The 12,390-nt window shown below is 34.9% G+C and overlaps 1 protein-coding gene across 1 annotated transcript in view; it reads left to right on the top strand.

Moving 5' to 3' along the window:
- LOC121370394 (retinoic acid receptor RXR-beta-like) overlaps positions 1-12,390 on the top strand; it is a 168,834-nt gene that overhangs the window by 135,270 nt on the left and 21,174 nt on the right. The window contains exons 3-4 of the mRNA XM_041495583.1: positions 5,489-5,823; positions 7,852-7,968. Coding sequence (XP_041351517.1) covers positions 5,489-5,823; positions 7,852-7,968 — 452 coding nt within the window. The remainder of the gene's footprint in view (positions 1-5,488; positions 5,824-7,851; positions 7,969-12,390) is intronic.

Here is a 12,390-nt window from a genome sequence, read left to right as displayed (position 1 = left end):
GTTTCAAACTCTGCAAGGGATGGTGGGTAAACTAAACAGCATTACGTAACACTTTTTTATTAATAAAATATTTTTTGGTTGGTTGGGTTTATTTTTTTCTCTGTTTTTCATAAACTGTCATGGTGACAATGTTTTTTAACGTGGGTAGATGTAAATACAATAATGATTATAAATAGAATTGAAATGTAAAACAGTATGTTAAAATTACTTGTTTGTGAAAGGAAGGGGATGGGTCTCCAAGCATTCTGTAATATTTGTGGGGGTGTATGGTCTAGTGTTATGGAGTGTTACAGTGGGAGGGAAGTAATAGTTGAATGGCCCCTATATTATTTAACTTTAAATGTGTATTTTTTTGTTTTAAAATTGGTGTGTGTTTCTTTTTTTATCAAATCATAATATGCTGGAATTAAGGTAGTTTGTAACTGCTGAACAAAACACCAAGTTATTTTCTACTTATCAGAACAGACATACAGAATACTGAAACCATAACTCAATTCGTTCTTGTGCATGGTCATTCATCATATTTAATTTTTTGTCTTTAGTAATTTTGGTACTTCTGTAACCTAAAACAAAAACCAGTTACCTAAAGTGTGGTTTCATCTAACCTATTTATAGCTTATCTGAACAATTCCTTATTATGAGGCTGCATAGTTACTCCCCACACTAATCCATTTCAATTGCTAGGCGTAGGCAAAGACAACTACCCGGTACTTGATTTTTTGTTAAAGGTAGGGTCAACTCAAACAAGAGCCTCATGTGTTGGAAAGATGCATACTCGGACCACCAACACATACTGACACTTTAGCAAATGAAAAACGCGTAATTTTAGAGTTAATAAAAAACCATGACTATTCCTGCTAACTGGGGACAGCCATTTTGTTTCGTTTTTGTGACATCCGGTGGGATAGCTTGGGGCGAAGTGACGTCAGCTCCTGACCATCTCCTGTATGTACAGTGTAAACAAAAGCAGTAATTTTCAACAAGGCACTTCTCTTTGATCAACCTGACTTGTAAAACAGCATAAATGACGTAATAATATAATAAACTATTTAACTAAATATATTTCAAGTTGCATTAACGGAACAAAAGTGGGTTATAGTATTTTTCTCTGTTAAATAATCCAAAGGAAAAATGTACACTATTAGGCCTATTGATATGCTACGTTGGAGCAAAAACGACAACCCACAATACCCAAGTGATAATTTTCTTTTCTCTGGGACTACGTAATTGGTCAGTTCTGTTGTTTTAGATGGAAAAGTCTACGTAGTTTTACAGAACTATTTACAGTAATAAACCATATCCATTACAATTTTAGGGGCAACAGGTATTATTACACAATACCGGTATGTATTTTTGTGTCTAGACAGTGTCAATTAATTGGCACGTCTGGTTACCAATCAAATACACACCTGCCGATCGGGAATCACAGGTAGAAGCAACTAACAGCATAGACCAATTAACTAAAAAAACACTCCGTGTATCATTTCAGTACGTAGGTTAATGCATGGGCAAAACATTGTTTATTGTTTCGACTTGTTATGTAGCCACTTTGACAATGGTATTTTATTTTGTATTGAAAAGTAATATATATATAGTGCTGGATATACTTATTGCTGGCTTACTGGGATGTGTATTATTACAGAACATTGCAATGTATGACTATTTATCATCCCGCAAAAACCAGGTAGATTGTGTTTCTCTAGTTCTGAGGCTCATTCCTGACGTTACGCGTTAAGTATTACGTAACCACCAGCTCGCCAGAGGGCGTACTCACTGAGATGGTACAATATAATAGCCGTCACATTTAACCATTTTATTAATTAACTATACGATTATACGTGTTGATATTAAGCAATAACGTGCATTATATATCGTTGAATATGCATACCAGGCCAAATGTCTTAATTGTCCTCTCCTTTAAGTCTGATTCTTGTGTTCCACCATGACAGTTGTCATTAGATAATATGCTAGACTGTTTCTCTCTAACCACCACTCCCCACCCCGAAAAATGTCATTAATATTTCATTTTTAATGAGCCAAGTGTCTTGTGTGGTTGGTGCATATCTTATTAGAAAATATATTTATGCCTGTGATTCTTAAATATATTCAGAGAATTTCCTTTTTTCCTCTTCTGTTTTTTTTTTTTTAATTAACAGATAGGGCTTGTACTGGTCATGAAAAACCTTTAAAATCATGGAATTTCATACATTTCAGTTGAAAATAATGGTAAAGTAAATTTTTTTATTAAATTGTATGTGAAAAAAGAGTAAAATTGGCACATGTATGAACAGGCTATTGATTTTTTTTAATGTAGGTTGTCTGACATTGGACCATTTTTTTTTTTTCTCCCCTCCAGTTTTTATGTTCATGTCTGATTTTCTCTTCTAAAACATGACATTAGTGCATTGCATGTTTATATCAGTTGTTGCAAATGGCTTTTGTGTGTTTGCAAAAAGGTGCACTATGGTGTCTATTGTTTGTGATTTTAATCAAGGACTAATTAAATGAAGCAGTTATTATAACATCCACAATGTCTGGAAAATGTCTCTTTAATGACTCATAGTTACATAATATGGTTTTCAATATGTGGGTTTGTCATGATGGACAAAATAATACAGAGCAAAATGCCAAAATATGTATTCAGCATGGTCATGGAATTTTACAAATATGGTCATGATAAGTCATAGAAGTATTGGCCAATTTTAGATGTGAAACAGTGTACATGTACAGTGTATGAACTCTAAACACAAACAAAATATTAGGAATAGGAAAGATGGTTTCTTTTCTTTACCGAGACAAAAAGAAATTTCCTAACTTCATTGCCACTGTGGCCTTCATATAGGAATGTTTGTGGTAATGTTAGTTTTTAAAACAAATGAAATGTTTTTTGTATAGAAATGGCCTCTCGTGAACAACTTTCCAGAAAAAATACTTTCTGTGTACAACAGCCATGTACATATAGTAACCAGACATTGGATTTGGGGTCTTGTTTTAGGATCCCACCAAAGTCATAAAGTTATTTAATATAGATATTTTAGGATTTAGTCTTATAATCTTACACTTTTGACCCAAAATCTGGGATTTGCAAAATCACAAAATCCGGTTAAATTCACAGCCTGGTAACTTGCCATAAAAAAAACATGGCAATAGCCATCTGCCTGCGTAATGATGCATTATAACATACCCATTTCATTGCTGAAATGCTTTTAGATGGTTGCTTTTACTTAGCGATGCTGTTGTTAAGTCATCAATTTTAATGCTGGTAGGTACTGGGCTTCTATCCCATTTCCGGTTCCAACAATGAGTAGGTGTTAATGACTTGCTGGCAAATAGAATGGCCACCATATGGACATGTCTCTCACTGTATAAATATACATGTTCAGGGATTTATCCAGGCATTCTTTCTTCTGAACATAGGCCCCTTTACAAAAGAATGAGGCACTAAAAATTCCCAATTTTGTATTAAAAATTGCCCATATATTGCCAAGGGCTCGCCTAATACAATTTTTATTCCTAATATGATATTGATGATACCGAAAAACAAACTGGTAATAACCTCTCTCTCTCTCTCTCTCTCTCTCTCTCTCTCTCTCTCTCTCTCTCTCTCTCTCTCTCTCTCTCTCTCTCTCTCTCTCTCTCTCTCTCTCTCTCTCTCCCTCCCTCCCTCTCTCTCTCTCTCTCCCTCTCCCTCTCCCTCACTCTCAGATATATATATATATATATATATATATATATATACACATACAATTATTTCTGTTGCAATAAATTAATTTAACAGTGGTGTACTGCATCATCCAGTAGCTAGAAAACAATATCCCTATTGTGATTTACTCACCCTAATTTTCCCAATGTTGCTAGCCATTAAGCTTTTTCCTAGACTGATACTTGAAGATATCCCAGGAAAGTGTGCTTGAACCTTACTTGGATATGAGCATGGAAATGTATATTGTTAATACCTGTATTATCTTGTATCAAGATGAAAGGTGGTGATATGTGCTATCCTGTTTGTGGGATGATGCATGTAAAAGATCCCTTGCTACAAATGGAAAATATGTAGTAGGTTTCCTCTCTTAAGACAACATGTCAAAATTACCAAATGTTTGACATCCAATAGCTGATAATTATGTGCTCTAGTGGTGTCGTTAAACAAAAGAAACTTCTTCTTTTCTTTGTATCATGATGTGATATAGCCATCGGCTAATAGAACTACAATGTATGTGTATGGTGCAGTATGTTATTTTAATACCAGGGTCAGCATATTTTTTTTTATCATATATCCACCATAGGTTTAGGCCAGCCACAGGATCCGGGGATAAAGTTTTGGGATTCATCTTTTGAAAGGAGTTTTTTAGGTACAGAATTAAAATCGTAACTAAGGGCCGAACTTACAAAGCATACTTATGTCTTACACATGAGTAACTATATGCATTTACAATGATTTAACACCTGCATTTACGAAAAATGGGCTTAATAAATTCGGCCTTCATGTCTTAAGATAACTAACATATCATGTAACATCTCCAACTTCACTGAAACCAGTTTGACACAACGGCTCAACAGGAAGGCATGCAGTGTTCGAGATTGAAATTTTTGGGCAGTATCCCAGTTGGACAGTAGCATTTCAAAATCTGGTATCCCACTTGAGAATTTAGTATTATATGGTATCCCGGTGGGATACTGGGTTCTTGAAGTCTGGTATCCAAAATTAAATTCTGATATCCCCGGGATATCGGGATACTGTTAATCTTGAACACTGGCATGTATATGTGATCTCTCTGTGAGGGGGATTGTGTTGCTATTTTAAAATGACCGACCAATAGATAGAAGTTCCTAAAGTCTGGGAGACAAAATATGTACAATGTATACATGTGAAAAAAACTTTTAAATGTGAAAGAAAACATCAGTATTTGCGAGCATGGAGGGATCATATTCGGTATGGTGGACATGCTTTTGAAAATCACGAGGATTGGGCTTAGTCACATCAGCATGGTGTGGTGCCAGTCTGGTAATGGGGATGAAAAACCCAGAACATTGATAAATGGTGGAGCTCAACTGTTTGTAATTTAAAATCATGTTTGTATTTTGAAGAGATAAGTACTGCCAGAGCCAAGCTTGTTTGTATGTTAAAATCGTATTTGAATTTTGCATGGATACATCCAAAAGAATTTCGACTTTGTATGTTATTCAAATCATGTATGTTATAAAAATTACGACTGTTTCTATTTTAAAATCATTTTATGTATCTTGTAGGAATAGATCTAACTGCAAAGGAATTGTGATTTGATTTTCAGAATTGCAGGAATACAGTTGTTTGTCTTTAAAATTGTGTTGATATCTGACAGGAACACTGGCACATCTAAAGGAATTATGGCTGTGTATTTTAAAACTGTATTTGATTCTTGCAGGGAACAGCTGTTTGTCTCTATAGTTGTGTTTCTCCAAAAGAATTTAGACACTGTATCTTAAAATCATATATTTATTTTTGCAGGGATACGGCTGGTGCCAAGTCTCCAAAGGAAGACGGTTGCCTGCTTGCTCCAGGTGAATGTATGCAGGTCGCGGGGCTGTTGCCAGGCAACACACATGCGCAGGCCCCGACGTCCACCACGCCCGTGGGACTTCGGTCCCTGAAGGAGGATGGTCGGTTGGTGATGCCTGGCCTAGGTGAGTGCTTGCAGCTGTCGGGGCTGGGACTGGCCAACTCTCACAACCAGGCACCCACTTCAACAACACCGGAAGGACTGGAAACCAAGTTCAGACCACCCCTAAACCTAGAGCTGCATGGCCTGATAGATGAGAACAAACCCAAACAAGAGTTGCCAGGTTCGTGTGGTTATTTTTAATGAAACAAAAGAGTTTATATTCATGATGGGGCTCATGAAGAGTTAATAATGATTCCGTCTGCACCTTCACCATGGAGGGTGGAGAGAGATAGAGAGAGAGAGAGAGAGAGAGAGAGAGAGAGAGAGAGAGAGAGAGAGAGAGAGAGAGAGAGAGAGAGAGAGAGAGAGAGAGAGAGAGAGAGAGAGAGATTGAGAGAGAGAGATTGAGATTGAGAGAGAGAGAGAGAGATTGAGATTGAGATTGAGAGAGAGAGAGAGAGAGAGAGAGAGAGAGATGTGAAGGGAGAGAGAGAGAGATGTGAAGGGAGAGAGAGAGAGATGTGAAGGGAGGAAGAGAGATAAAGGGATGGAGGAAGAGAGAGGGGGTGAGGGGAGAATAAGAAAACCTGCTGCCACATATGGTACTCCTCCCAATAAAGCATCAAGGGATGTTTTATATTCACCTTTTCCATAGATAGAACAGTACATACTATGCTCTTTGGTGTACCAGTCATATCAAACAGCACTGGCTGCAACTGAGATAAAATGGAAGTCCATCAAGTGCAATCAATCCTGCAAAGCTATCACAACTCAGTCAAGTACTCTACCACTGAGCTACATCCCACCCCACTGTAAAGACTGAATGCTTCACTGGCCATCTGTTGACATTTCAGTCAAACCGGTGAAGCTCAAGACAATACAACACTAACAGTACTTTACAAGTAGTTTTCTGGGGGGTTTTCTGTAAATGTGTTACCAAAATACACTTCAGTCAAATCGTTGAAACTCAAGACTACAAAACTGACAGTAACTCACACTTTTTAGTAGTAATTTGAACCAGATTGTGTTTGGGGTTTTTTTTTCTTCTGTAAATGTGTAACCAAAATATTTCAGTCAAACTCTTGAAACTCAAGATAATACAACACTAACAGTACTTTACACTTTTTTCAAAGTAGCAATTTGACTCGGATTATTGAGATGTTTTTTGTGGGTTTTTTTGTAAATGTGAAACCAAAATATGTATAAATCCTACAGATGTGTAATGTAATGAAATTAAATAGGAGAACACATAGTATTTGAGACCAAGTTTAATTCATTATTTATTTAACCACCCAATCCACTGTTGCCACATAGGCTATTCCCATGAAAAAGCAGCAAGTTTTTTTTGTTTTTTGTTTTTTAAATGCCACAAACATTTAACACAGAGACAAAGACGTTTTTTTGTACTTTTTGGACATTACAAACATGGATGATGATGAGATGAATTGTGAAGCTGCAGTATTTCCATTTCGGTATGGGACTACTTGACAGGTGCGTGCTCCACGAAAAAAAAAAGAGCAGCAAGTTATCTTTTATATGCATTTTCCCACACATGAAAATTACCTTTGATGTACGAGTCATGGGACACTGATATTATCATGGGAAAATCTTAAGTTCATTGAGGTTGATCAATCCTATGAATATTGGACGACAGGTGAACCCATTACCAACAAGCTATATAGCACACCTCCTAAACGTACATACATGTCCTGTCGTAACTGAATAAAAGGTTTGATGTAATTAATGCAGATTTATATTTCTCAAAGCTCACTTGACGCCCATGGCTTTGACTTTGGGAATTTTAGCATCGTTTAAAAAAAAAAAAAAATGAAATTTTTAGTTTCATTTCAAAAACATCTTATTAAGGTAGGTTAGAATTTGAAAGAGTAATACAATAAATGTACTTGTATTTATTCAAATTAATATATCTATTTTGCATTTTGAAATGTTATAGGGGAGGGAAGAGTTGTTTGTCAAGAGTTATACATAGTTTTCAAAAAATATATTTATATAATAATAAAAAATGATCATTATTTACATTCAGATTGGTAATTGTTTACTCCAAAATTGGGAATAAAATATGACATAGCCTTTGTGGAATGGTGGAGTATGGTGCCAGTCATCGGAGTCTAAAAACAATTGATAAAAGCCTGTAATGTTTCTGTTTTACATGGTGTATGTGTAATGTCAGTTGATTATTTTTCTTCAGGGAGTGCTAACAGTGTTCTGAAGGTGTGTCAAGTGTGTAACGACAATGCTTCTGGCTTCCACTATGGCGTGTGGTCGTGTGAAGGATGCAAGGCCTTCTTTAAAAGAAGTATACAGGGTAAGTGAAATCTGTTACAGGCCTCTATTTGAGTAAATTAAAGGGCAAGGCCATTTGTCCTAGACCAATGGAGATTTTTGTGTCTTCCACTATGACATGTGCATGCAAGGCTTGCTTTAAAAGAAGTATACAGGGTGAGTGAAATCTGTTACAGGCCTCGATTTTGGAAAATTAGAAGGCAATGCCATTTGGCCTAGACTGATGGAAATTTTTGAGAGACATTACAGCCAGAAGCCAAACTTCAACAAGTGTCTTAACCTTTAGACTACTGGATTAATTTTTAACAAAAACTATGTTGAGTGGGTACAAGTTTATAATTTTTACTCACATATATTCACTTAAATGTTTTATAAATACATGAAATAAAGTTCATATATGAATCGGTAAGTATTATTTTCGTGTCTTTTTTTGTAATTTTTATTATTTTAGATTGGCTAATGGTGATTAAAATTAGGCAAAAAATCGAAAAAGTTGTGTTTACTTACGGGCATTTGTGGCCAGCTGTCCAGTATTTATGTCCATTATTCCCGATAACAGTGGTTTTCTGACCAGAATTTTTTTTTAAACCCGAACTACGATTCATATTGCAATATTTGGTAATTTTCGTTGTTGGTAAAACGATCAAATTTATTATCAAATTAGCTGTCACAATCAGCTATCGATCCCTGAAAATGACTGCGACATGCCGCCATTGTTGTTAAGCGAAAATACTTGCCGAAAACCACTTTTTGAACTCAAAATTTCAAGGTATTTTCAATTGAAAAAATCAAAACAAAAGCCACTATTTTGAAAAAAAATCTTTTTGTCTTTAATTATATTTCCGTTTCCGGTAAGTGCAGACCTGTCAACCCTCCCGGTATTTGATCAAATCTCCTTTCACCTGTGCGGGAGACAATTTCTCCTGTTAAATGACATTTTTGTAAGCATAAAAAAAAATCGATCCTCTTTTGTCAAAATAACATAAGGGAAGTAACTCTGCATTTTTTTCTCATTCGGAAAATTACGACTACTTTCGATTTCTGAGAATGTAACAGGCCGAATTATCTCGACTGTTTAACCTTTGCCGAAGTGAGAATTGCGGGATAACCTATTTATATTGTTAAAAAAGCACATGGAGTTTATAAAATGACGTGTTATTATAATGTTTGTTGTCATCGTAATGGCTACGAAGCGTGTTGCTGCTAATTCAACAGGCTGTGTATTGACATTCAGTGTTGCCAAAAAAAACCACAAAAAAACTATCCAATTTAGTTCTAATAACACCTCTGAATTGTAAAATGTCTTCCCACTGGATTACATAATGCAACTATGACGAATCTGAACTGCCACAGCAAGACAACGAAAAGACCAATTAGCTGTATAAACATTCTTGTGTCAGTTAATTTTGTATGTTTGTGTAGTAAAATGTTGGTTATAAGGGTACACTTCAAGAAATTATTTATGTACAATTAAAAAATGTTTTGTTTGACATTGACATAAAGTTACTCACGGAAATGGGTATAATTCCGGTATATTTCACACGATGTCCGTAACGAGGGTTTACTTATGATTAATGAAAATACAATGTTTATTGCATCATTATAATGATTTTAAATAAGTACCATGCTACCGTTCCTCATTATAGTAAAAACTGAATATTAATTTATAAAATTTATATAAATTTGTCTTTGGTACTTAGGTACACTAACCACAAATGATAATGTAACGCAACATGTAAGGCTGTAAGTGTAATACCGTAAATGTACTAATTAAATGTTTTATTTCTTGTTCATGTTCTTAACATTTTTGGATAAAATATATATATTTTTTTAAATATGTATTAAATCTTCTTTTTTTTTTTTCTTTTTTTTTTTTAATGCCAAGATCTAAGGTTAAGAAGTATATATGACATTATATAGTATTCATATAACTTATTGTAATAATGTTTTTTTTTAAATCTTGCGATTTTGGGTTAAATTGTGTGAATTTAAAAAATCTCCTGCTTTTTGACAAAATCTCCTGCTTTTTCAACACACACCTCCTGCTTTCTCTTGACTAAAGGTTGACAGGTCTGTGAGTGTCATGTGCAAAACGGCGGGAAATATGAATTGGGGAATGCACTGTATACAGTGTACAGTATATCGACTGACATGACTTCGGGCGAGATATCTCACCTGCAGTACTCAGAAGGTTAATACAAAACAGCAGCACCCATTCAAAACAAATAAGTGAAAACAGCTTCACAATAGTCTTATTCAACTTTATATTTGTTGTGCTAGCACTAGGTAAGTATGAATAATAATGAAAATTAGAAACAAATTTTCCAATTTTGTAATAAAACAACTTTCAGGAATTTAGCTGGAGTTTGATGACCAATTACTATCATGTGATACAAGGCACTGTCTTTTTTGCCATGAGACTTATTTAATTTTCAGGGCATTGGAGCAGTTTGTCACATGGCTGCTGTTAAATTCGAGCGCCACTGTTATTTTATCTGCTCCCTACCGGTGGAGACTATAGCTTTCATCTCTGTCGTTCCATCTGTCTGTCCCACATATAGTTTTCTAGATGTTTTTTTCCCAATACCTTGATATATTGAGCTGACATTTTGTATATAGCTTTATCATGTACTGTTACAGATCAAGTTTGACTTTCATGGCCATTTACTGATTTTTCACCAAAAAAATTGTTGGATCTGGTAGGGGACATGCTTGTTTCAAACATGTAGAATGTTACGATTATCTGTAGGATTCAGAAGGAATTAATAATGTTTATTTCCCTAGGAGGCATTCATAACGGGGAAAATAAAAATCATAATTGGTTTAATGTACACTACTATTGGACGATTTGATTCCAACAAACCAATCACCTTGGCGATACTAAATATGACGTCATCACAATTTGGCAAAGCACACACATTAACGTCACATAGTTTAAGGCGTTTGCGTTTATGTCTTTCTGGTTTTAGTGTTAAACTTGTAATAAAATGGTAGTTTAATGCAATGCATTATAGATTTTTTTTTAACAGAATATATAGAACTTTGTTTTTGAAAATTATCTGTGAACCGTGAATAAAATACAAAGTTAAAGCAATACCCAGAACAGTAAAGTAGTTTACATCGTTTCTATATTCATGGACGTGTAGCTGATGTAGGCTATATAGAAAATAAAGGCTTTTAAAAACCCAAATAACCTGGGTAACAAACTCTGTGCCAGTTATTATCAAATTTATGTCCCTTGTGAATTAATTTTCACTTGTTACCGAGCGAGTGACAAGTGAAAATTATTTCACTCGGGATATAAATTTGATAAAGCTCATGACAAGTGAAAATTATTTCACTCGGGACATAAATTTGATGAAGCTCGTGACAAGTGAAAATTATTTCACTCAGGACATAAATTTGATGTTAACTCATTTATTATCCTCTATACTAGTACAGTGAAACCACTAGACATCCACAGAACTAAGTAAAAAGTCTGGTTTTAAGGGTATCCAGTTTATAGAGTTACTGATATTTTAAAAGGTATAGTCATAAATGTCTGGGTTTTCTTTTTAGTGAATTTTGTTTTATAGAGTGTCCAGTTTAGAAGGGTTTTAATGTCCTAAAAAGTTTTGCCTGCCTTCTACAGGAAATCTGTGATATGAACTGCTGCTAAAAAGTATTTTGAATCGGATATTGTGTAACTGTTAACAATTACACTTTATCCTATAGATAACACGTTGATAGCTTGCCACAATATGTTGGCTCCTGCACATTTTAACAACTATTTTTGACTACCTTTCCAGATTTGTAAATTGATTTTTTATTACCAGGCACACCATACTTGCATACCAAGCCTTTCTGTAAATAAACGGAGCAATTATTATTAAGTATTCAATATCCAAAGAGATAAGAAGGATGTTAAAAATATATACACAGTAGAACCTGACTAACCCAGATCTGACAAAAACAGATTCTTGATAAAACGAGCCAAATAGTTTGGTCTCAGATTTGTTTAATGTTGCATTCATTGAATTGAAATGTGAATAAACATAAACATCTCTATTCCGGAAACAGCCACAGTTGTAGTTTTGGGATGAGCCAACTGCTTCATTGTTCTCGCTGGGTGAAAATTAAAGGAGGGTGGCCGCACAGTACCACACCCGTAAAAAAACACACCCAAAAACAAAACAAAAAAACTAAAAGAAAGAGGGTGGGGAGCTTGGTTACCATATTGTTGTGTGTTGGGAGACTTTGTGGAAAGACATACTCTTTATTTTGCCTACAAAAAAGTTTATGCGAAATACAAGCAGACTCGTCTTTCAAATGAACCAAAGATGTTATCGGTCTGACATTCACAGGCAGTTCCGGTTTTGCTGAAAAGATCAAAGTTTTAATATTATTATTTTAAAAAAGATGTCAAGATATACGAAAAACAATAAAGATGTTTGTAAGTGATCCT

This window comes from Gigantopelta aegis, chromosome 4 (assembly GCF_016097555.1).
Source record: "Gigantopelta aegis isolate Gae_Host chromosome 4, Gae_host_genome, whole genome shotgun sequence".
NCBI lineage: Eukaryota > Metazoa > Mollusca > Gastropoda > Neomphalida > Peltospiridae > Gigantopelta > Gigantopelta aegis.
The sequence above is the reverse complement of the archived record's forward strand: the minus strand, read 5'-3'. Positions and strand labels throughout refer to the sequence as shown.